Source organism: Narcine bancroftii, chromosome 5, assembly GCF_036971445.1.
Source record: "Narcine bancroftii isolate sNarBan1 chromosome 5, sNarBan1.hap1, whole genome shotgun sequence".
NCBI lineage: Eukaryota > Metazoa > Chordata > Chondrichthyes > Torpediniformes > Narcinidae > Narcine > Narcine bancroftii.
Window position 1 is genome coordinate 208,458,729 of NC_091473.1, and position 25,105 is coordinate 208,483,833.

The 25,105-nt window shown below is 51.0% G+C and overlaps 2 protein-coding genes across 2 annotated transcripts; both read left to right on the forward strand.

Moving 5' to 3' along the window:
- The first annotated feature begins 4,497 nt into the window (after positions 1-4,497).
- On the forward strand, positions 4,498-20,601 carry dcaf11 (ddb1 and cul4 associated factor 11). Its single transcript, XM_069940890.1, is given in 15 exon segments — positions 4,498-4,746; positions 5,421-5,548; positions 6,240-6,358; positions 6,792-6,856; positions 7,849-7,949; positions 8,478-8,624; positions 9,052-9,106; positions 16,067-16,135; positions 16,553-16,610; positions 17,099-17,284; positions 17,606-17,675; positions 17,678-17,758; positions 18,703-18,855; positions 19,427-19,533; positions 19,934-20,601. Coding segments are annotated over 15 exon segments (1,512 nt in total). The 5' UTR covers positions 4,498-4,666; the 3' UTR covers positions 20,027-20,601.
- Positions 20,602-21,548: 947 nt separating this feature from the next.
- Positions 21,549-23,400, forward strand: fitm1 (fat storage inducing transmembrane protein 1). Its single transcript, XM_069940892.1, is given in 3 exon segments — positions 21,549-21,845; positions 22,386-22,681; positions 22,684-23,400. Coding segments are annotated over 3 exon segments (948 nt in total). The 5' UTR covers positions 21,549-21,606; the 3' UTR covers positions 23,097-23,400.
- The last annotated feature ends 1,705 nt before the right edge of the window (positions 23,401-25,105 follow it).

The window sequence follows — 25,105 nt, forward strand, 5'->3', positions numbered from 1 at the left end:
TGAGGAGGGGAATGAAAGGTGGATGGAGGAGAGAGGGTTATGGAGAATGGGATAGGGAGGGGGTAGAGGTGGAGAGTCAGAGGGAATGAGAAACGGGAGAGTGTCACGGACCCTCAGGGTGATACTATACACTGGTATCTTTTATTCTCTCTCCCCCACCCCTCCCCCCAGGCCATATCTAAATGTTAAACTATGTTTCTGTCCCTTTCTCTGGGTGTGGAATTATCTGATCACTTCAGTTGTAAGAGCGTGTGTGCAATAACAGTATATGTTTGCAAAGTTAATGATTTGGTTTTTGTGTTTGCCTGACTTATCTTCCTGAACCTTGACAGATTTCCCAATTGGAATAAATGATGCATTCCAAATTCTGTTTTGTCTTTGGGGATTCTGTTTTGCCATAAGACAAGATGGAGGGAGTTAAGGCAAACCCCCCCACCTCCCCACAGCTCTCTTCCCTCGACCCACAGCCTCAGACAGATTCCTGGGCCCCAATCCAAGCCTGGAACTCTCCAAATCCCAAACTGGTTGGGCAACTGAATAGGCGATTTTAAACTGCTGCACCTGGGTAGCCCTCCTAGGACTCAGGTGCGTTTAAAGGGTCAAAGGTGCTCCCAGCGCCTTTTAACCTGCAGGGGGATTTCTCCATTAAATCGCCAACCCAATGATTTAAGGGGATCCCATCCGCACGATGATGTGTCACGCACTCACCAGATGAAATGAAGTAAAAGATTTTAATCTTACTCTTCCTGGGAAGCACGTTTAAACCATGGTATAATATCCCCTTTCCTGATCTGCACTGCTGAGTTCCATCTCTACATTTGAACTTGGCGCCAACATGCTGCCCAGTGATGCACGTACGCAAGCTCTGATGTCAGTGGAACTGGGTTGGCCATCTTTGTTTTCAAGCTGTTGGTGAATGGCCTTGGGTAAGTTTAACTGCATTCCCTGACTATCTCTGAGGTAGGGCAGGGACCCGGTTGATTTAGGAGCACGGTGACCAGATCCAATCCTTTCAAGCTGCCTTATGAGTGGGGCACTAACTTGGCAAATTGCCCGGTTAACCCCATTTTACAAGGCAGCTTGAAAGCGCCTAATGATAACGTGGACTAAATTCTCCGGCATGTGGGGGCAGGTAACAATGTGTTTAGGGGTGTTTCTGAGATTGCGCATGCCTGTGTGTGTCAGTGACAGTGCGTCTAAGACTGCATGTGTCTATGGTTGGTGGAGGGTCTGTGTGTGTGTGCATAGTTTCATTTTTACAGCACAGAATCAGGCCCTTCTGCCCTTCACTCTCTGCTAATGACCTGAACTGTTCTCATTTCCTGCCTCTGGCCCCTCTTCCCAACATTTTCCTGTCCACTGGTTTATCTGACCCGTTCCCAAGCCCAACACCCTTCCTATAATGGGGATGACTACGGAGTGTTCTAAATGCAGCCAAATCAGTTTTAGAATTGTTGCAACATGACTTCCTATTGTAGTTGACCCCACGCCCAATGAAGGCACACATTCCAGTCTGCTTCACAACCTGTCCTGCTTCTCACTGCTCCCTTTGGGCAGAAGGTACAGAAACCTGAAGACCAACATCTCTCAGTTCAGGAACAGTTTCTAACAGTGAGCAGAATCTTGAGTCTCCCCCTGTTACACTAACAAGGGACCGCTCCAACACCACAAAAGGACCATCTCTTGCTCAGTCACTTTATTTGCAGAGGATTACTGTGAATATTAACTTTCTTTTGCATTCATTGTCTTTTTTAATTCGTTTGATGTTGAGTTTACAATGTACATATGTACTGAAATTCTTACTTGATGAATCTAAACAGATATTTGTAAAGAAAAGCTGTAATTGAATTAGGAGGAATAATAACTGAACTCGAAGGTACTGAGTTTCTCCAGCACTTTTGTGAATTACAGGAGCAAGGTTGGACGTGTCATACCAAATAATTGTGTACATTAAAAATTCATAATAAATAAAAAAGGATGTGGATAATAAACCTGTGCCTCCACTTCCTCAGGAGTTTGCAGAGGTTTGGTCTGACCTGAGAAACCCTGGCAAATTTCTACAGAGGAGTGGTGGAAAGTGTGCTAACTGGCTGTATCACGGTCTGGAATGGAAACACCAATACCCCCAAGGGTAAAGCCCTGAAAAAAGTAGTGGACACTGCCCAGGATATCAGAGGCTAAAACCCTCCTCACCATTGAGAACATCTATAGGAAATGCTGCCAGCAGGAGGGCAGCAGCATTCATCAAGGATCCACACCACCCAGCATATGCACTGTTCTCGCTGCTGCCATCAGGAAAGAGGTACAAGATTCACATCAACAGGTTCAGGAACAGATGCTGCCCCTTCACCATCAATCTCCTTAACAACAAACCCAATCGACATTTGCATCTGGTGCTCCCATTTTGGCCTTCTCTACATCGGAGAAGCTGGCACAAATTGGGAGATTGCTTCGCTGAGCACCTTTGCTCCATCCGCACCAGTGACAGGGACCACCCAGTGGCCAACCATTTCGGTTCCGTGTGATGCTCCCATACTCACTTGCTTGGGCATGGCCCTATGTACTGTCCCACCAAGATCACCCGCAAATTGGAGGAACAACACCTGATTTTCCGTCTGGTCACTATCCAGCCAGATGGCATTAACATCAATTTTTCCAGTTTCTGTTAACCTGGTCTCCTCTTCCCCCTACCCTTCCCCTTTCCAGTTCTCCTCTCACTCTTTCCCTCTCTATTCAACTATCCATCCCTCCTCCCCTTGATCCCCTCCCTTCTCCACCTATAACCTCCTGCCTCTCCAACTACACCTCCTCCCATAACTCTTGTTTGGACATTTTTCCATACCTTGATCAAGCCCTAAACGTTGGTGATATATTTTTACCTTTGCTACACAGGTGCTCACCTACTTACGATGGTCCAACTTATGATTTTTCGAAGTTAAAATGGTCTGAATCTGTACTTTAAATTTCAAATTCTGATCTGTTCCCGTGCTTGTGATATGCGGTACACTACTCACCATCCAGCAATTAATTTTAGTTCAAGGCTTCAAACATTCTTCATGTCCAGTGGGCTTCCAGCTGTGAGCCTTAATTTTTTTTTAGTGTGGAATAAAGGTATTGAGAATTATTAAAAAATAATGTTGGGTGTGGTATTCTTTTTAGATTTATCACGGGTTTCCTGGAATGTAACATTATCATAATTTGAGGAGACCTATAAAGGAACCTGTCTGACCAGCTGAGTTTCAGAATCAGAATTTATATCATGAATGAGTCATGAAATTAGATGTTTTGTGGCAGCATCATGGTGCAAACATTCAATTTATAACCATCTTACATTACTATAAAAAAAAGTAGTGCACGAAAAGTGAGGCAGCATCTTTGGTTCATTGATCGTTCAGGAATCTGATGGCACTGGGGAAGAAGCTGTTTTTGTGCTGCTAGTGCTCGTCTTTAGGCTCCTGTACCTTTTCCCCGAGTGAAGAGGGCATGCCCTGGGAGGTGGGGGTCATTGAGGATAGAGAGTGCATTTTTTAAGACACTGCCTCTTGTAGACTCTATCGGTCTGATAGAGTGATGTCGCAGGCCAAGTTAATAACCCTCTGGAGTATTTTCTTGTCCTGAGAGTTGGCGCCTCTGTACTAGGCAATAATGCAACCAGCCAGAATGTTCTCCACAGTTCACCTGATGAAGTTTATGAGAGTCTTCGGTGACATACCGAATCTCTTCACACACCTCGTGAAGTTTCGCCGCTGGCAAGCCTTCTTTGTGATTGCATCGAGATAGAGGCTCCAGGACAGGTCCTTGGAGATGTTGACACCCAGGGATCTGAAGTTGTTGACCTTCCCCACTGCTGACCCCTCGATGAGGACTGGGTCACCATACAACCAGCTGATTTATCTCCCTCCAGTGCTTTTAACTCAACCAAAGAATCATTTACGGCCTCTTACGTTTGCATTTTATTGTGTTTTTTCACTCTGTTGCACAGTAAGTTTGTTGACATGCGCAGGAGAATCTCCAGGGTTGCCAGTGACGTCATGGTTGCACCTCCTCGAATACTGGTCCTTCTCGTCAGGGTGCTGGCGGCGCTCGTGCGTCTGACGCCAACGCGATGACGTCAGGCTAAGGCGCCGCGCCGTATTCTCAGCGCCAAGATGTCTCCTCTGTTTACCTGCTGGAAGGTCTGGAAGGAATGAAGTGGAGCTTGGCCGTGAAGGGCAATAACGCGTCGGATGTCGGCGTCTCTCAGGCAGGTCACTGACGCCGTTTGGGTTAACGTCGAGTGCTGAACGCACATGCGCTTCCAACCCGCTCCTCGGCAGAACCCAACGGTTGTTTTTCCGCAACGTCCAGCTGATTGGTCACCGGCTGGAATCCCGCTGAAGGGTGGGGGAGGGGACAAAGGGCAACCAGTGTGCCAGAGGTTTTCTGGGCGGGGGCGGGGCACCCAGTGGGCTCCGCTGATTGGCTGCTGCAACTGCTTTCCCCCTCCTCTCCCGTTCCCCCACCAAGGGGCGCGCGTCAGCAGGTCAAACGGGAGAGGGTGATCAGTGGGCTCTCGTCCTCCCGTTGGTGACGTCACTCTGAGCCGCGCCGCCCCCCTCCCAGACAGCCTCCTCCCAGTCGACGACAACAAGAAGTGCAGCAGCGGCTGGGGTCCGCACGGTGACGGATGGGCTCGCGCAGCTCCAGTTCTGCTTCACTGCCGGCAGGAAGTGGCGGAGGAGACGCGGAGCAACAACAAGACTCCAGGTCTTTGCCCACCCACTGTTCAGGTAGACAGAGCAAGCAGGGGGACTTGGAAGTCCCGCCCCTGGGTGGCGGGGGAAAGGGGATGTCCCGCCCCTGAGTTTTGGGAAGGGCGGTATGACCCGTACCTGGGAGTTGAGAGGGGATGTCCCACTCCTGCGTGCTAGGGGAGAGATGTGCTGCCCCTGGGTGCTGGGGGAGGGAGGATGTCCTGCCCCTGGCTGCTGGAAAAGGGATTTTGTCCCATGCCTCCCTCGTCCCCCTGCCTCTTGTGCCTCTCTCCCCCGTCCCCTTCTTTCTCTCTCCCTCCCCGTCCCCCTTCTTTCTCTCTCCCTCCCCCTTCTTTCTCTCTCCCTCCCCGTCCCCCTTCTTTCTCTCTCCCTCCCCGTCCCCCTTCTTTCTCTCTCCCTCCTCGTCCCCTTCTTTCTCTCTCCCTCCTCGTCCCCTTCTTTCTCTCTCCCTCCCCGTCCCCCTTCTTTCTCTCTCCCTCCCCCTTCTTTCTCTCTCCCTCCCCGTCCCCCTTCTTTCTCTCTCCCTCCCCGTCCCCCTTCTTTCTCTCTCCCTCCTCGTCCCCTTCTTTCTCTCTCCCTCCTCGTCCCCTTCTTTCTCTCTCCCTCCCCGTCCCCCTTCTTTCTCTCTCCCCCTGTCCCTCTCACCTTGCCCTTCTCCGTCTCCAGGGGTCATGTACGTTTGGTGAGCCGAGGAGGGGCCACTGGCCTCCAGCTGCTGCGTGTCCATTCAGATTCAGATGAGGACAGTGACACAGCCTGGGACTGCTGCCTCGGTGACCGCTACCACCCCCCAGGTGGGAAATCCCAAACCCTTCTCTTGCCCTGAAATCCCCACCCTCCCTGCTCCTCTCCCAACCTGCCAGCCCACTCTGCCATTTCTTCCCTCCCCTCTTGCTGCCTCCAACTCCCTCCCCTCCACACTTCCATTTCCTCCTTACCATTCTATACCTATCACCCATCCAATCACCTCCGCTCCACTCCATTTCCTCCCTCCCGCTGCCTCCCACCCTCCCTTCTTCATTACCATCCATCCCATTCCCTCCCCTCTCCACATCCTTACACTAGATCGGAGATCCCAGCGGTCTGTGGCCCAGACTCTTGGGAGGGAGGGGAGGAGTCCTGGTGGTCTGTAAACTTGATCTGACTGGAAGGGAGGACATTGGTTTGAATGGTCTATGACCATGACTTTGTGGAGGAGTTCCAGTGCTCTTTGACCCTGTCTGACCTTGGGGAAAGAGAGGGGAGGGGCCCCATTTGTCTGGGACTTCTGCGAGGGAGGGAAGAAGTCCCAATTATCTGTCACCCTGATTGGGGAGCCAGGGGAACAGTCACTTTGGTCTGGAACCCTCAACCTTGGGAGGGAGGGGAGTGGTCTTAGCAGTCTCTGATCCTGGGGAGAGAGGGAAAGTGTCCCAGTGGTATGTGACCCACACATGGAGAGTGAGTTCCAATACTGTTTAAACCTGTCTGCCACTCCCTCTGCAGTGGACGTGCTCCCGGACACACAGCGGATCGAGAACAGTGAGATCAAGACGCAGATCCAACTAGCCACTGCATCATTCGAGCACCAACCTATCAGGAACTTTACACAGCTGCTGCGGCAGGTCAGGTGGGGTTGGGGGGGTGGGAAGAAGAGAAGGAGAGGTTGGGGGAGAAATAAGGTTTGGGTGGGAAGAGCGAGGGGGAGAGTGGGGGGAAGAAAGGGAGAGGTAAAGGTGAGAAGAGGGAGATTGGGGATGGGGAGAGAGAGGGGGAGAGGGGGAAGAAAAGAGAGTGAAGGTGAGAAATGATGGGGAGAGGCCAGATATAGAGAGTGGGAGATTGAGGAAGTGAAGGAGGTGGGGGAGAGAGAGAGAAAGTTGGAGAGTTGTGGTGTGCATGGTGGAGGGGTTGATTGAGAGAAAGCAAGAGAGAGAGAGAGAGAGGTGGGATAAGGAGAAAGAAGGATGATGATGGAGAGGGTAAAGAAGGGAGATAGAATGGGGAGAGTGACAGATGTGAACTCTGCATCCTAACTCGTTGCCCTTCCATCAACAGAGGGAGCATGGTCTCTGCAGCAACGGAGGATTCTCACACGGGGAGCGTTCACGGGTCACATCACAGTGAGTCTTCTACCCCCCCCCCCCCCCTTCTCTTGCCTTCTCCAACCACACACTGTTTCCAATCTATGTAACTCCCTCAGGTCACTACAGACTCCTCCCAGTCTCTGTAACCGCCCTTCAGTCCCCACACCCCTCCCTGTCTCAGTAACTCAATCTGATCTCCTACCCCCTCCCATTCTCTAACTCCTCCCAGTCCTCACACCCCTCCCTGTCTCTGTAACCCCCCCCCCCCCCCCCATGGTCCCCATACTTCTCCCTGTCTCTGTAACTTCCTATGGATCCCACACCCCTCCCTGTCTCTACATCACCCACACTCCTACCTTTCTCTGTAACCCTCTCTGTGACTTCAATCTGGGGAGGTGTCCCTGGGTTGGGAGGGGAAGATTACCAGTAGTCTGTGACTCTGGGGTGAGGAGGAGGGTTCTATTCAGTCTCTGACTCTTACCCTGGTGGGTTCTAGTGATCTATTACCCTGAGATAACCTCTTCTGGCCCTCCAGAAGTGGAGGGGGCACAGGGACGAGGCAGAGTGGGTGCGTGGGGGAGACAAGGCGGAGGGAGACAAGGTGGAGAGAGGGGGACATGGGGGAGGTGTGGTTGAGTAAGAGTTCAATATGATGGTGGTGGCATCTGTGAGAAAGGGGTAGATGGGGAAGGATTGGTGTCTCTGGGGTAGGGGTGTGGGAGTAGAAGGGACAGAGATGGGGAGTCAGGGATATCAGTCCGTCCTGTAGTAACTTGTGTCCTTTCTCCCCACTCCCTCCCTGCCTCACCCACCTCCCTCCCTGCCTCACCCACCTCCCACCCTGCCTCACCCACCTCCCTCCCTGCCTCACCCATCTCCCTCCCCCTCACTAACTTCCCTCCCCTTATTCCCCCATTAACCCCTCCCCTGCTGCAACCCTCATTACTCCCTTCCTCACACTATCCCCCTCATTCTTCTCCATCTCACCACCCCTCCCTCCCACCTTTTCCCCAACCCTTCACCCACAGCTTCCTCCCCAACCATGCATCTCCCATTGACTCCTTTCCACAGAAAGCCTTCTGTGGCATTTTCTCATCAGATGGTCGGGTGTTCATGTCTGCCTGTCAGGGTGAGTGGGGAATTCTGATGGGGAGGGGTTAGGATGATGGAAGAAGGGGTGGATGGGGGGGTGGGTCTCCGGTGAGGGGACAGATGGAAAGGCAGGAGAAAGGACAAACACATGCCAATGGTGGAGCGGAAGAGGGGGTGAAGAGGGGCATTTAGGGGGGGGCACGAGGGTGCATATGGGTTGAAGATGCAGTGGGCATGGGGGGAGAGGATGGGGAGCATGAGGAGAGAAGAGAGAGGGGGCAGGCATGGGGGGTAGAGAGGGCGGGTGTGGGAGAGAGGAAGGGGTGAGAGTGGGGAGGAGAAGAGGGGCAGACGGAGAAGAGGGGCGGGCATGGGGGAAGAAAAGGGTGCACGTGGAGGAGAGGGGTGAGGAGCTGGAGGGGGAGTGGAGAATGGGTGTGGAGGTGGGTTAAGAAGAGAACGGATAGCAAGGGGGGGAGCAGCAGGAAGGGAAGTCATGGAAATTTGATTTTTGGAGAGTTATTTGCATCTTGATGGCTAAACTTCCATTGAATGCCCTCGTCAGACCAGCACATCCGTTTGTACCGGCCCAGGGGAGGGGTCTTAAGGAATTTCAAAACCATCCGTGCGAGGGACGTGGGCTGGAGCGTCCTTGACGTGGTCTTCACTCCGGACGGAGACAGTCTGCTCTATTCCAGTTGGTCTGACTATAGTGAGTGACACCCCCCTCACCCCGCAGCCCCTTCCTGCAGAGCTGAGAGCGAGCCTCGTTCACCTCATCGCCTTTCCCTCCTTTCCTCGACCTCTCTGACTTCCCCTCCTCGCCTCGACCTCCCTGCCTTCCCCTTCCTTTCCCGTCTTTCCCTCCTCGCCTTGATGCCCCCAGCTCCACCTAACCCAATCCTCTAACCCCGCTGACCGCCCCAGCCCCCCTCGACTGCCCTCGCCCCGCACCTCCTTTGCCTCGATGGCCCCGACCCCACCCCTCTCTCCTTGATGGCCCCGAACCCCCCTCTCCTCGACAGCCCTCCCTCCTACTCGACGGCCCCTCCACCTCCCCCGATCTCCCCAGTTTGCCTCGATTTCCACCTCCCTTCAACCTTCCTGACTTCCCTGATTCTCTCCCTCTCCTTCCACAGTCCACATGTGTGCCATCGACAGTGACAGTGAACTTCACACCGCACTGGACCTCAAGTAAGTGTTCAGACACACGTCAGTCCCAGCAGAAGCCATTTCCTCCCCCTCCCTTCCCACTTCCTCTTTCCCTCCCCACCCCTTCCTCCCTGCCCACCCCTTCCTCCCTGCCCACCCCTTCCTCCCTGCCCACCCCTTCCTCCCTGCCCACCCCTTCCTCCCTGCCCACCCCTTCCTCCCTGCCCACCCCTTCCTCCCTGCCCACCCCTTCCTCCCTGCCCACCCCTTCCTCCCTGCCCACCCCTTCCTCCCTGCCCACCCCTTCCTCCCTGCCCACCCCTTCCTCCCTCCCCACCTCACCTCTTCCCATGTGGGACTGTGTTAAAGTCCTTACTAAAGTCCATGCAGACAACATCCAGAGCCTTTCCTTCATCAACTTTCCTGGTAACTTCCTCAAAAAATTTATCAAATTTCAAAATTGTTGGAGAAACGGGGGTTGGCATTACCAAATTTGAGTCTATTACTGGGCAGTGAATATGAGATGTATAATTTTCTGGATATATAATAATGATATGGTGCCTCAGGATGGATTGACTGAGAGATTAAATCCATTATCTTAATACTTGGAGCACATTTGCCTGTATCGTTCTCCAAATTAACTGATAATTTGGTAGTTAAACATACTTTACATATTTGGTTCCAACTTCAAAAGCACTTTGGTTATCATGGATTTTTATTAAGTGGTCCAATTTTACAATATTCCCTTTTTTTATACCTTCGGTGTAAGACATTGGATATGCTCAATGGTCTAGGTTAGATATTCAATCTTTTTTGGACTTGTATATAAACCAAAACTTTGCCTCTTTTGAGCCATTAGCTGCTAAATTTAAATTACCTAATTAACATTTCTTTCATTATTTACAGATGAGAAGTTTCTTAAACTCCTTAACATTGAGGCTTCCCAAGACTTAGATTTTAATCTTATCTGGGAAGTATATTATTTTAGACCTAATCAGAAAGGACTGCTTTCAGCCTTTATGAACTACTTTTAAGATTTAATGATAATACTTTATCTAACATTAAGAAAGTTTGGGAACACAGCTTTCAACGTTTGCTGAAGATACATGGGATTCTAGTTTGAAAAATGTATATTCATCCTCTCCCTGTGGTAAGACATTCCTTATTACAATTTAAAGTAGTCCATAGGGCCCAATTAGCTAAATTTTACCCCATTCTATCCACTAAAGCAGTGGTTCTCAACCTCTTTCTTTCCTCTCACATTCCATTTTAAGTTATCCCTATGCCATTGGTGCTCTGTGATTAGTAAGGGATTGCTGAAGGTGGTCTGTGAGTGGGAAGGGAAGGTTGAGAATTACTGCTCTAGACCCAATTGTTACTGAAATATTTTGCTGGGGAAAATTTGTCTTTGGCCCATTCCTTTGGAATATGAAACCATGCACATAACGAGTCAATGAGGGACGATTAAAGCAGTGGTTTTCAAACTTTTTTTTTCCACCCACATGCCACCTTAAGCAATCCCTTACTAATCACAGAGCACCGATGGCATAGGGATGACTTAAAGTGGGATGTGAGTGGAAAGGAAAAAGGTTGAGATTCACTAACTCCAAAATGTACAACTCAGGAAGACACTTTATATTATATGTTCTTGTGATGTCCTTCCCTTTGTAACTACTAGAAAGAGGTATTTACTACACCATCTTTAATTCATGATATAAATCTCTCTCCGAGCCCTTTTATTGCTATTTTTGGAATGAGTGGACACTAATGGATTTATCAGTAATTTTGACTCCACCTCAATTCCATGTGGTTGCGTTTGCTTCCCTTATTACTAGGAGGCTCATTCTGCTGTGATGGAAAGATTTTGTTCCTCCCACGTAGACAGAATAGTTATTGGATTTGATGGCATCCCTCCCTCCCTCCCTCTCGCGCTCTCTCTCTCTCTCTCTCTCTGGAGAAAATTAGGTGCTCAACTATTACGAGTTAACAAAAATTCTCTTTGGGGGTTTTTTTTTTCAAAATTTATAGATCCAATTATTTTTGCTCTTAATTAAAAATCGTTTCTTTTTCTTCATATTTTGAATGATTAATATTGAAATTAGTAGTTGACCTCTGTGGCTTTTTGCTCAGATAATAGGCAGGGGTTGAAATATCAGGATACAAGATCAACGCAAATAAACGTGAAGCGATGCCAATGAATAATGTGGATTTCACAAAGTTTAAGAAAGAATCACCATTTAAATGGCAAACACAAGCAATCCGATACCTAGGTATTCAACTAGATAATAATCTAGCCCATCTATACAAATTAAATTATCAGCCATTAATGAAGAAATTACAAGATGACTTAGAACATTGGAAAGAATTACCACTAACACTGTTAGGAAGGGTAAATTGCATTAAAATGAATATCTTCCCAAGGATACAATACCTATTTCAATCGTTACCAATTCCCTTAACAGAGAAATTCTTCAATGAGCTAAAGAAAATAATAAGGAAATTCTTAAGGAAAGGGGGGAAACCGAGGATAGCGCTAGATAAATTAACAGAATGGTACAAACAAGGGGGCTTACAGCTACCAAACTTTTAAGAATTATTATAGAGCAGCACAATTAAGATATCTATCAGATTTTTATCAAACAAGGGAAAAAGCAGATTGGACCAGGTAAAATAGATAAAATAGGGGAGAAGGTACCAGAACATATACTTTATAAGTGGGATGAAAAACTGGTGCAACATAGAAGTTCACCAGTACTGCACCATCTGCTCAACATTTGGACGAAGATTCACGTAGAAAGGAAAAAAACAAGTTACCAACTACCAAAATTATTATTGACGCAAAATCAACTAATCCCTTTCACAATAGATAACCTTTCCTTTAGAGAATGGGTGAGAAAAGGGATCAAAAGAATAGAAAATTGTTTTTTGGGAAATAATTTATTATCTTTTGAACAAATGCAGTACAAATATGGTATAACTCATGGTACAATGTTTGCATACCACCAACTGAAAACCGACTTCAAGTACAAATTGGGAAGCAGGCTGAGGTTACCAGAAGGAAGCAGCTTTGAATATGTGATTACAGACACAATGATAATTAAAAGATAACAAACATGTACATCAAGCTGCAAGAGAAAGAGAACGATGAAATAACCTGTAAACCTAAACAAAGGTGGGAACAAGATCTAAACCGGAACTATGAGAAATGCAATAAATATGCAATAATAATTGGTTACACAGGCTATATATCACGCCCCAAAAGTTAAATAAATGGGACCCAACAGTATCAGATAGATGTTTTCGCTGTAAGAAGGAAATGGGAATAGCAATTTGAGCATGTGAGAAAGTGGAAAAGTTTTGGGAAGATCTTAAACAGGTATTAAATAAAATCACAAAAAGCAACATACCAAAAAATCCAGAGATCTTTCTTCTAAGTAATATAAAAAGTAAAGAATTAGGCCTCAAATTGGATGAAGCACAAAAAAGATTTATTATGATAGCCTTAGCTGTAGCAAAAAAATGTATAATGTCAACCTGGAAATCAGAAGAGAGCCTGAGAGTACAGTAATAGTACATAGAGATGAATAAATGTATTCCATTGGAAAAAATAACATACAATTTAAAAAATAAAGTCACAGTAGTCGAACAAGTTTTGGAACCGTACATGGGACACAACAGAGAGGGCCTACCACGGACCTCCACTCCCTAAAATGATAGAATGAGAAGAAGATCAAATGAACTGACCCAGTGTGTAAAAATAGATGACACAAATTTCTTGTTTATTTTCATTGTGTGATGACAATGTTGAATGGGTTTACTGTATATGTTGAACCTTTAATGGGTAGGGAGGGGGGTGGGAAGGAGGGAGGGAAGGGAGGGGGAAAAAGGGGAGGAAATGATACTGTACATTCAAGAGGGAAATGTTTGTGTATTTTGGTTAATATGGTTCATAGTGTGAAAAATTTTAAAAAAGATAATAGGTTGGGATTAGAAATTACATAAGTTATAGGATGTTTTAAATTGACAACATGGATCATATGTATCTTGTTTACTATCTGTGATTTTAATTTACTTTTACCTGAACTTTATATCATATGTGTATGTATTTGATATTTTTTTCTCAAAAACCACTAACAAGATTGAAAAAGAAAGAAAAATGATTAGATTGTTTAAACATGACCTGCCACACACAAAGCCACGTTGATTATCCCTAATCAGTCCCTGGCTATCCAAATAATTGTATATCTGATCTCCTAGAACACCTTCCAATAATTTACCTACTACTGACATCAGGCTCACCGACCTATAATTTCTAGGGTTACTTCTGGAGCCTTTTTTTAAACAACAGAACAATGTGAACTCCCCTCCAACCCTCCAGCACCACACCTGTGGCTAAGTACATTTTCAATATTTCAGCCAGAGCCCCTACAATTTCTGCACTAGCCTCCCTCAAGGCCTGAGGGAATATCTTGTCAAGCCCTGAAGATTTATCCACACTTATTGACTTTAATCAGCAAGCATTTTCTCCTCTTTAATTTGTATATGGTCCACTGCCTGTTTTCCTTATTTCCCATGACTCTGTGCCTGTTTCCTGAGTAAATACTGATGCAAAAACATTTAAGATTTCCCCCATCTCTTGGCCATGCACAGCCAGACACTCTGATTTTCACTGGGACCAATTTTGTCCCTTACTATCCTTTTGCTCTTAATGTACCTGTAGAAATCCTTAGGATTTTCCTTCACATTGTTGGCCAAAGCAACCTCATGTCTTCTTTTCGCCTCCTGATTTCTTTCTTGAGGTTTTTCTTGCCTTTTGTTTTATACTCCTCAAGTACCTAATTTTCTCCACATTGCCTATGCCTGTTATGCACCTCTCTCTTCAAAACCAGATCCCCAGAATCCCTCATAAACCAAGGTTCCCTGTGCCTATTAACTTTGCCTTTAATCCTCACAGGAACATACAAACTACTCTCAAAATTTCACCTATGAAGCTCTTCCACCGACCTCAAACATCCTTTCGCAAAAACAAGATCCCAACCCATGCATTTTAGATCGTTTTTCTAGGGCTCGAGCGGCACGATTGATGCAGCGGTTAGCGCACACCTTTACAGCATCAGTGATCAGGACCAGAGTTCGAATCCCTGTAAGGAGTTTGTACATTCTGCCCAAGTCTGTGTGGGATTCTCCCAGGGACTCCAGTTTCCTCCCACTGTTTGAAGCATTCTGGGATATAGGTTAATTGGGTATAAATTGGGTGGCACGGACTCGTGGGCCAATGCCCTATTACTGTGCTGTGTGTCAAATTTAATTTATTTTTTTTAATTAAATTTTTAATTTCCTCAAAATTCACCTTTCTCCAATTTAGAATCTTAACCTGAGGGCCAGACCTATCATTTTCTATAATTAACTTGAAACTAATGGAATTATGTTCAATTCCGGTCACCTCCTTATAGGAAGGATGTGGAAGCTATGGAGAGGGTGTAGCAGAGATTTACCAGAATGTTGCCTGGATAGGGAAACAAGTCTTTGCAAACCTTGCCTCATAAGACTTGTTTCCTGGGACTCTTCACTTTAGAAGGATGAGAGGAGACTTGATAGAGATCTACAAGATTGAGAGGCATAGATAGGGTGGATGGCGAGCACCTGTTTTCCAGGGCAGGATCAGCAAACACCAGAAGACATGTACAAAGTGAAGGGAGAGAGGTTTTGGGGTGCTTTTTTCAAACTCAGAGTTGTGGGTGCCTGGAATGCCTTGCTGGGGATGGTGGTGGAAGCTGAAACACTGGGGGCATTTAAGAAACTCTTAGATACATCGATGAAAGAAAAATAGAGGGTTACAGGGTAGGGAGGGTTTAGTACTTTTATTTTTAGGAAGGGATAAAGAGGTCACCACAACAGTGAGGGCCAAGGGCCTGTACAGTGCTGTATTGTCCTATGTTCTATGATCACTGGACCCAAAATGTTTCCCTACATGTACTTCTGTCACCTTCCCTGTTTTGTTTCCTAACAGGAGATCCAGTATTGCATTCTTTCTGGTTGGCACCTCCCAAATGATCTGGAGTTTATCCAACTCCAGCTTCAATTCCTGAATTTGGTTTGTCAGGAAATGCAGCTGGATGTACTTCTCTCAGATGAAGTCGTTAGGGATACTGTTGGCTTCCCTGACAACCTACATTCTGCATGAGGATCATTCCCCTGCCTTGGCTGACATTCCCACTGTTTATAACAAGAGGGAAAAAAATATCTAAAACCAGCTCTTACTGTGCCTACCTGCTGAATCCTTTTTGTTCCTCGAATAGGGTGGCCCTTACTTCAATTAGCACCACCACCTCAGCCCCTACTTGCTGAAGCCCCTTGAGCCAAAGCCTTTCCACTCTAACTCAGCCCACTCTGACTACTCCACAGTTTCTCACTGGATCACCTGACCTTGTTGCCCAATCAGATGAGTGTCCTTCATTAAATACTATCTGCCATTTTGCAGCCCACTTTTTCAGCTGCAAGCTTTGAAAGCCTTTTTCGCGATCCGGTACACCTCCAATCTTTGTGTCATCTGCAAACTTGTTGATCCAATTTTCCACATTGTCATCTGTATGAATGATCTGGATGATGAACAATATTGTTCCCACACCGATCCCTGACGTACACCACTATTCACAGGCCTCCAGTCACAATAGCAATCATCCACCACCACTCTCTGGCTTCTCCTGTAAAGCCAATGTCTAATCCAATTTGTTATCTCACCATGAAACTCTAAGCTTCTGAACCTTGCTGATTAACCACCCATGTGGAACCTTGTCACAGGACTGAGTAAAAGATCCACAGCCTTTTCTTTCATCAATGTTCCTGGTAAACTCCTCGAAAAACTCTACAAGGGTAACCATTTTGGCTCTCCATATTTAATCTCTACCTGTCCAAATACTTGTATATCTCTCCTTCCATTGAAATAGACACACCACAGAACATTTTTCCCACCTGACACACTCCCTTCTGTTCTCTCCATAGCCCGGACGAGCGAAGGTTCTGTGTCTTCTCGCTAACAGTGTCTTCAGACGGACGGGAGGTTCTGGGAGGGTAGGTACCAACCACATGGCATGGGAGGGGGAGCGAGGGCTCCGCAGGAACAGGGGCCTAGTACTGGGATCGATCGCTGGGGGTCAGAGTGGGTGGGGGTACACGGATCACCAGCGAGGGTGGGGGGTGGTGTTCTTTCTGTTTGAGGGGGGGGTTATTCGTCGCTGGGCTCTTGCTTCAGTAGACCCAGGGCTGGGTGGGGCTAGCAGCTCCCTGTGGGATCAGGCTGTGCAGAAGCTAGCAGTGGGTGGGAGGGAAGATTAGGGTTCCCAGCTGATTCCAGGGCACTACCCCATGCTGACCCCAGTCTGACCCAGGGCGAGGGCCAGAGGTTTGGGGTAGGGTCTAGTTTCCAGGGATAGTCCCATAGGCCTAATGATTCTCTCCCTCCCCACCCTCCTATCTCTCTTCTCCCAGAGCGAATGATGGCTGCCTGTATGTGTATGATTTAGAACAGAACAGAAGGACACTGAAGGTATTGATCTCTTGACACCTCCCTGTTTCTCCAGTCCTTCCTCCCTGTCCCTGTCCTCTTCCCCTCCTTCCATCCTCTCCCCTCCCATCTTCCTTCACCTGGCCATTGCTCACCCTCCTTTCCCCCTTCATTGCCCTCTACCCACCCTCCCTCTCGAATCATGGTCTCTCTTTGACCCACTATCCCAGACCTTGACCCTGGTGTGACTCAGGGTGTGATCCCCATGTCCTCAGGCCCTGACCCCCACTGACCCCACACTTCTACCTGAGTTACCCCTCCCCCTGAAGCCTCCCCTGGCCCCTTCCCAGTCTCGAAACCTCTTGAGCACCCTGAGCCCAGTCTCTGATCCCCAACATTCATCTCTGACCTTCCCGACCCCTAACCCAGTCACTTACCCCCTGATCAATCTCTGCCCCCCCCCCCCACCCAACCCCTGACTCTCAATTCTGGTCTCTGATCCCTGACAACAACCCCTCCCCCGCCCCCAGGTGGACTCCCACGAGGACGATGTGAACGTGGTGACCTTTGCTGACCTGAGCTCCCAGATCCTATTTTCAGGTGGAGATGATGCTCTGTGCAAGGTGTGGGACCGGCGCATGCTGCGGGAGGACCAGCCCCGGCCTGTTGGGGTGCTGGCTGGGCATCGCGACGGCGTCACCTTCATCGACAGCAAGGTTAGGCTGTCCCCACCTCTTTGGGGGCAGGGAGTGACAGTGGAAGTGGGACTAGGGGAAATGGAGGGGGAGGAGAAATGTGTGCCCACCTCACTTGGTGAGGACGAAGTGAGAGGGGGTGTGGGCCAACCTCATGGGGGGGAGGTGTGGGCCAACCTCACTGGGACAGGAGGAAAGGGAATGGAGGGGAGGAGAAAAGGGGATTGGGGATTGGGGTAAGGGAGGGAGGAAAGGGATAGAGGGGGAAAGAGGATGGGAATGGAGGGAGGTGGGGATGGGCGGAGAGGAACTGCTGATCAACCCCGACCAACTCCCCAACAGGGAGATGCCCGTTTTCTCATCTCCAACTCGAAGGATCAGACCATCAAGCTGTGGGACATTCGACATTTCTCCCCAAGGAAGGGCTGGAGGCCTCTCGCCATGCTGTCACTCAGCAGAACTGGGACTACAGGTGGCAGCAGGTGCCCAAGAGAGGTGCGGAGAAGTGGGAGAGATGGAGAGATGGAGGGAGGGGGAGAGGGATAATGGTGGGAGAAAAGGGGTAAGGAGGGGAGAGAAAGGTAGAGGAGAAAAGGTGGGGCCATAGAGAAGTAAAGTAAGTGGAGATGATGGATAAGGTGAGTTGGGGAAGAATTAGGGAGGAGGTGGAGGAGAGAGGAAGATGGGGACTTCTTTCCCTCCCCCCTCTCTCTCCGGAAAACAGGAGTGGTATGGTTGGGGAGGGGAAGGGGTCAGGAAGGAGAGAGGCAGATGGCATGGGGAAACTGCTCCCTCCCATTCCTTTCTCTCCCTACTATTTCTCTCTCCCCTCCCCCTCTCTCACTTCTTTCTCCCTCCCCCCATTTCTTTTTCCCTCCTTCCTCCATCCCCACACTCTCTCCCATTATCTCCCCACCATAATCTCTCAGGTAAAGGAACATTGGGAAGAAAGGAGAGGTTGGGGGTGGTAAGAGCTCCAACCCCTCTCTCCCCACCCTTTCTCTCTCCCACCCTTTCTCTCTCCCCACCCTTTCTGTCTCCCCACCCTTTCTGTCTCCCCACCCTTTCTCTCTCCCCACCCTTTCTCTCTCCCCACCCTTTCTCTCTCCCCACCCTTTCTCTCTCCCCACCCTTTCTCTCTCCCCACCCTTTCTCTCTCCCCACCCTTTCTCTCTCCCTCCCAGCCCCTCCCTCCCCACCCTTTCTCTCTCCCTCTGCCATTCCCTCTCTCTCCCTCACCATCTTTCTCTCTCCCTGCCCTGCCCCCTCTTTCCTTCACCTCTTTTTACCTCCATTCTCTCTTTCCCTCAGTCCTCCCACACAGCTTTTGGGGAGGGGTTCTGGAGCAAGGATCCTGACACAGGGAGTGATGCTGTTAGAACTCCTCTCTCACTTTCTCCTCCCTCTTCCCCACCACCCCCCCCCCCCTCACCCCACAGCATTCAGGAAGCAACGTCTGCCCGGGGACACCTCCTTGATGACGTACCGTGGACATGGGGTTCTCCACACGCTGATTCGCTGCCGCTTCTCCCCTGTGTTCAGCACGGGGCAGAGGTATATCTACAGTGGATGCTCCAGTGGCAGGGTTGTCAGTAAGTGGTCGGGGGGGGAGTGGGGGTGGGTGCGGGGGGGGTGGAGGACCAGGCATGGGACAGGGGAAGGTCCGTGGGGGGGAGTGGTGGGGTGTGTGCAGGAATGTCCAGACACAGTGTGCAGTTCAGGCAGAGAATGGAGGAGGGGACTCAGGGTGGAAGAGGTTGGGGGGGGGGGGTGGGGGTGTGGTGTTGGGTAGTCCAGGGAATAATGTTGGCAAGGTCTGGGGAATCGTGGTTGAGGCACTGTCTGGTGGAGAATTGTGGACAGGGAGAGACCAGTGCGAGCTCTAGGGCAATGGGAAGAGGATGTGGGTCGGTCTGGAGAGACCGTGGAAATTTTCCTGCCAGCTGGGTGTGAGAAGACGTGGGTCGGTCTGGGCAAAGGTCCAGTGGATGGGAGGTTCTGGGGGTGGAGGGAAGAGGGGTGAAGGAGGGGTGAAAGTCCGGGGAAGGAGGGTGGCATACTACAGGGAGGGTTATTCTCCCAAGAGAGGGATTGTAGACTGTGGGGTGCATGGGGGTTTGGGGGATGGACACCCACCCTATCTGCCCCCCCCCCCCCCCACAGTTTACGATGTCTTGACGGGGAAGATCGTCAGCAAACTTTCTGAACATCGGGCCTGTGTCCGGGACGTGAGCTGGCACCCCTCCGAGAACAGAGTCGTCAGCACCTCGGTGAGGAGGAGTGTGTATGAGGGGCTGGGGGAGGGAAAGGCGCAGTGGGGAGGGGCAAGGGGATGTGGGGAAATGGGAAGAGGAGGTGGAAATCGGGAAAGGGAGAGAGGATATCGGGGAGGGGTGAGGGAGAGGGTAAATGGGGGAGGAAGAGGAGGAGATGCAGATAAAATACATTTTAATAATCTCCCTCTCCCCTTCCCTCCCCTCTTCACCCTATTTCTACCCCTCTCCCTTCCCTCCTCTTTCCCCCTCCCTCTGTCGTCTCCTCTCTCCCGTCCCTCCCTTTCTCTCCCCGACCCACCTCATTCCTCCGTCCCCTCTCTCCTCACCCTGCCTTCTCCGTTCCCTTCGCTCCCATCACACTCCTGCGCTGTTCCTGCAACCCCCAACCTCAAAGTGGGACGGTGGGGTGTGTCAATGGGATTACCAGCTGGCTGAATATTCTGCGAGGATGACCCGACCTGACGTGGCACCAGACCTGAGACCCTGACCTGTTCCGGGCACCTAACATCCTGACCCCGAGGATCCATATGTCCACATCCAGGGGGTCAAAACCTCAAAACCTATCTCCATCCAGGGTGGGGAGGGGGTCTGAACCTGTCCCTGTAATGGTGGGGTGGAGTCCGAACCTGTCTATGTCCCAGAGTGGGGGGGTGGGTCCGAACCTGTCTATGTCCCAGAGCGTGGGGTTGTCCAAAACTGTCTATGTCCTGGAATGGGGGGTGGTCCGAACCTGTCCCCATCCAGGTCTGGGAGCTGTGACCCCTCTCTCCTGTCCCGTGGGTCCGAATTTCCCCCCCCCCCCCAACTCCCTCTCCGTTCCAGGAGCCCTGATCTCCCTCACCCAGCTCCCCCTGGGGGGAAATATCTGCTTTCAATGTTCCCCACCTCACTTACTCCTTCATCCGATCCTGTCAGGAGTGGTGAGGGAAGCGTCTCCACTCGATAACCTTCTTTCTCCTCCTGTTTAACCCCCTCCCCCCCATTGCCCACTCCCCACCTCTGGTGTCAAGGCCAATGAGTACCATGTAACCCAGGACTGAGCAGTAAACTTTTATATCTGTCTTTCATTCTCTTTCTTTCTCTGGACCCCCCCTCCATGTGAGCAACTTCCCCTCCCGATCGACCCTCCCCCACCCGAACTGCTTCCTGCCCCTCGACCCACGATGACAGGTCTTGTGTGACCGCAGGCGTCCTGGGGCAGTTATGTGTTGGAACTGCAGGTGACAGGGGTTGATGGTCACAGAAGGATTTTGGTGGGTGGGGGGAGAGAGTGGATTGAATGGGGGTGAGATGGGTGTGGGGATTTGGAGTGGAGTGAGTCAAAGGAGGGTAAATATTCAACCCAATCTTCTAGCACACCCTCCAGTCCACTGATAGATCTTCTCCAGCGACCTCTCCCCACACTGCTGGTTGGGGCACGAAGGGCGAGACCCATCCAGGCGGGGGTGGGGAGCGATGTTTTTCCGCCCTCGGGACTCCTCCGCCGTCCTTACCCTGCATTCTCCACGCCTCACCCTCTCCCTAGCTGTTGACCTCTCCTTTCTATTCGTCTCTACATTCCACCTTCTCTCACTGTCTGCGTCTTGTTTTCGTGTTCTTTCTCTTTCCCCCTCCCCCAACCTCACTCTTCCCACCCCTCGTCGCTGGATGCCAACAGCTGTCTGGATTCAGAATGCTATTTTGAGTACACATTCTGCGCCTGTCATCCGGGGGAGCTGGAGGTGGAAGATCTGTGCAGAGAAAGAGAGTGAGGGGACACACAGGTTAGGGTTGGCGGGGGGACAGGGGGATAGAGTGCTTTAGATGGAGAGGGTGGGGAGCATCAAAGGGGGCGGGAGCTTTAGACAGGGGAGGGGGAGAGATTGGGCTGGCAGTAAACGGAAATTATCCTGCCAGCTGGGTGTGAGGTTTCAGCAGAGGTGGGGGATAGTGTCCGGGAGGGAGGGGACGACCTTATCGGGAGGGGAGAGTGTTCGGGGTTGGGGAGGGAACATCGGCGGGGGGGGGGGGGGTGTGAAGAGAGAGCAGTCCAGTAGTGAGAACGTTGGAGTGTCCGTTAGTTCAGGGATGAAGGATGGGACGTGTCCAACCCGGGCCTGGCCTCTCTCGGGGCTGTCCGCAGCCAGCAGGGTCCTGGGCTCGGGCCTTGTGCTGGGCACCGACCAGCTGGCCCTGTTCCTGGGCCACCCTTGGGTGCGGGCACACTTCCACCTCTGGTTGGCTGCCCTAGTAGTCATCGGTCCACTGCTGCAGTTCCACGTCAGTCCCAAAATCATCTTCGCCAACAGGAACAACTACTTCCACGTGTGAGTGTTTACCTTGAACCCAACCCCCACCCCACCCGAGACCGCCCGCGCCGCCTCTGACCCCTGACCTGCGTCCACCACTGACTACAGCAACCTGACTTCTCACTGCCACCTGATCTCCTGTGCCCACCTCTAACCTCTACCACCTGACCTCAAAGACATCTTTGACCCCTGCCACCTGACCCCAAGCTCATCGCTGACCTTTGCCCCTGACCTTCCACGCCCCATCTGACATTTGCTCCTCACCTCCTGCATCTCACTTTCAGACCTCTGCCCCCTGAATCTGAGTGCCCAATGCCTTGACCTCTGCTTCGTGACCTTTGATTCCATTGATCTTATGCCCACGACCCCGGAAACCTCTGACCCCTGCCTTCCCGCCGACCTGAAACACTAGCTAACCTGACAGCATTTGGCTCAGTGTCTTCCTTCTCTCTTCCCTGCCTCTCCCAACCCTTCTCCCCTCCATCCTCTCCTTTGCACCCCTCGTCCCTTCTCCAACCCACTCCCTTTCTCTCTCCCTCCACCCGCCCCACCCCCCAGCCGTTTCGTGGATTCTGCCTGGGCCTGGACCTGCCTGCTGTCCACCGGCTTCCTGCTGGCCCTGTCGCTGGTGTCCCGGTCGGGGCCAGGTTCGACTGTACGGCCCTTGCTACGCCTGGCTGTGGCCAGCATCCTGCAGCTCGGTTGCCTGCGGGCCTTTCAGCTGATCCGCGACGCCAGCGGCTCCTGTTTCTACCAGGCGGAAGGAGGGGGGCTGCTGCTGGTGCCCGAGGCAGAGGAGCAGGCCGCCTGCCTGGGGCCGACCGGCCGCCTGTGGCGGGGGTACACGGTGGCCGGCCTTGTTTCTTGCTCAGTTATGGCTCGCTGGTGCTGGTGGAGGAGCTCGCCCCGTTCCGCGGCTACCTGTGCCGACAGCGGCCAGCGCCCGCCCCGTTGCGCCTGCTGTACCTGCTGGCCGCCTTCCTGCTGCTGCTCTGGAGCGGCCTGCTGCTCCTCTCCGCTGCCTTCTTCCACCGCTACTCCCAGAAGCTGGTGGCTGCCGGCTTCGCCCAGCTCTGCTGGCGTCTCACCTACCGGCTGTGGTACCGCCGGACCTGGTCGCCCGGATGCCGGGCGCGGGGCTGTGGCCGGCCGAGGGACCCAGGATGTCGGGCTGCGTGTGCGGGGCTGCTGACAGGCCGTGGGACCCGGCCACCGAGACACTGTGGTACAGGGAGTGAACGGAGAGGCGGGGGCGGTGGGGCCGGGTGAATGTGCCACAATGCCTGTCCCCAGAACATGGTCAAAAAGCACGGAGCGACCGCAGAGGACCCGGACACCAAGCGGTGGGGATGAAGGACACGGGCGCCTGAACCCTGCTCCCCCGGATCGATCTGCAGAGAGTCGTCGCCCCCGGGACGGGCGGATGGATCGGAGCATCAAGGGTACAGGCGGAGAGGTCTGCCTGCGCAGGAGAGGAGCTCCTACCCTCACCCCGCACCCGCTCGAATTGGGCGGAGGGCGCCTGAGACAGCAGTTGATTGAGAGATATTAAAGCTGGCATCAACCTGTGCAACGTTTCCGCCTGATGCTTGTCCCCGGGGGTGGGTCTGGAGGATATATCGGGGTTTGGGGGACAGGATCGATGCAGCCCTGCTCCTTCGACCTTCCTTTCCCCCACCCCTCCCCGCGGCCGCGCAGCTGGGACAGTCGTTCGGTGCCAGAGGGCCGTTCTATTTCGGGTAGCATCAAGCTACTGCTGTAGGCGGCGGCTTTGAAGGTGGGCGGCGGGGAGAGAAGGTGGATTCCGTCGGGAAATAACAAGGCGGTCACGGGGAGGAGAGAGCGGGAGGGAGTGAAGGTTGGGTTGGTGAAGGAGAGAGAGTGAATGGGGAGAGAAGGAAGAGGGGAGTGTAGGAAAATAGGGGGAGTGGTGGAGTGAGGAAGGTTTTCTTGGATTACAGAAGGATTTGGTTTAGAATTTAATGTAGACGTGCGAGGTGCTGGATTTCTGAAAAAAAAACAAAATAGGACTTATGCAGTTTAGGGGAGGGCACTGAGGAATACAGAAGGATCTTGGAGTTAAGGTATAGAGTTCCTTGATGGTGGATTCCCATGTGGTGGTGATTAAGAAGGCATATGGTATGCTGGCCTTCATAAATCATAGCATAGAGCAGGGGGAGCCAAACTGCAGCTCGCGGAATGGGTAGGTGTCGGCAGCGGGGAGAGTGACTGTCAACAGCCTGCCCGCTGCTAGGCACTTTGCCTTGCTGCTTTCAGGTGCCTAGGGGGAGTGCTCGGAAGCGGAGAATATACCTCCCTGAGGTGGGTTGAGTAAGTACACCTCGGGGACAGGTTCTCTGCTTTCAGGTGGCCTCCCGACAGCTGCATTAGGGTTTTATGGTGACCTGAAAGGGGCTGTGGATAGTGTTAGTGGGTGGGGCTTGCAATCGCATGATTGCTATGGCTCTCAAACATCTGAAGTTTATGATATGCGGCTCTTAGGTTAAGCAAGTTTGGCCACCTCTGGCATCGAGTATAGGAGCTGGTAAGTGATGCTGCGACTGTTTAAGGCATTTTGAGGCCAGGTTTGGAGTATTGTGTTCAGTTCTGGTCTCCAAATTATAGGAAGGTTATAGATAATGTGGAGAGGGTGCAGAGAAGATGTACAAAAATGTTGCCTGGCTTACAACATCGAGAGTACAGAGAAATATTAAGGAGACTGGGACTTTATTAGTTGGAAGGTAGATGGTTGAGAGGGAATTTTATAGAGGTATTTAACATTATGAGGGGAATAGATAGACGAGAGGTGAGTAGACTCTTTCCCCTGAGGTCAGGGAGGTTGGAACAAGAGGGCATAAGGGTAAGGGGGCAAAACTTTAGGAGAAATGTTAGAAGATGTTTCTTCACTCAGAGAGTGGTGGCAGAATGGAATGATTTTCCAGAAGAGATAGCAGCAGGGTCCTTCCTGTCATTTAAGAGAAAGTTGGATGTGTACATGGATATGAGGGCGGAGAGTGGTACTAGTGGAGTTGTTCAAGTGAACCGATGTGGACTCGAGGGCTTTATATGGCCTGCTTCCGCGCTGTAAATGCACCAACAAAAGAGCCTCTAAAGATCTTTCAGACATTTATTCAGACTGCCCACACAAACCCCCACCTGGGAGAGGTGTCATCTATGACAGAGAAGGGAGGGTCAGGTCAGGGAGTATGGACGTTCTCCTTCAGTAGATCAGTGCCTTCGAGTCCCCACGGGGTTTCTTGATCTTGTCAAAGTTCTTA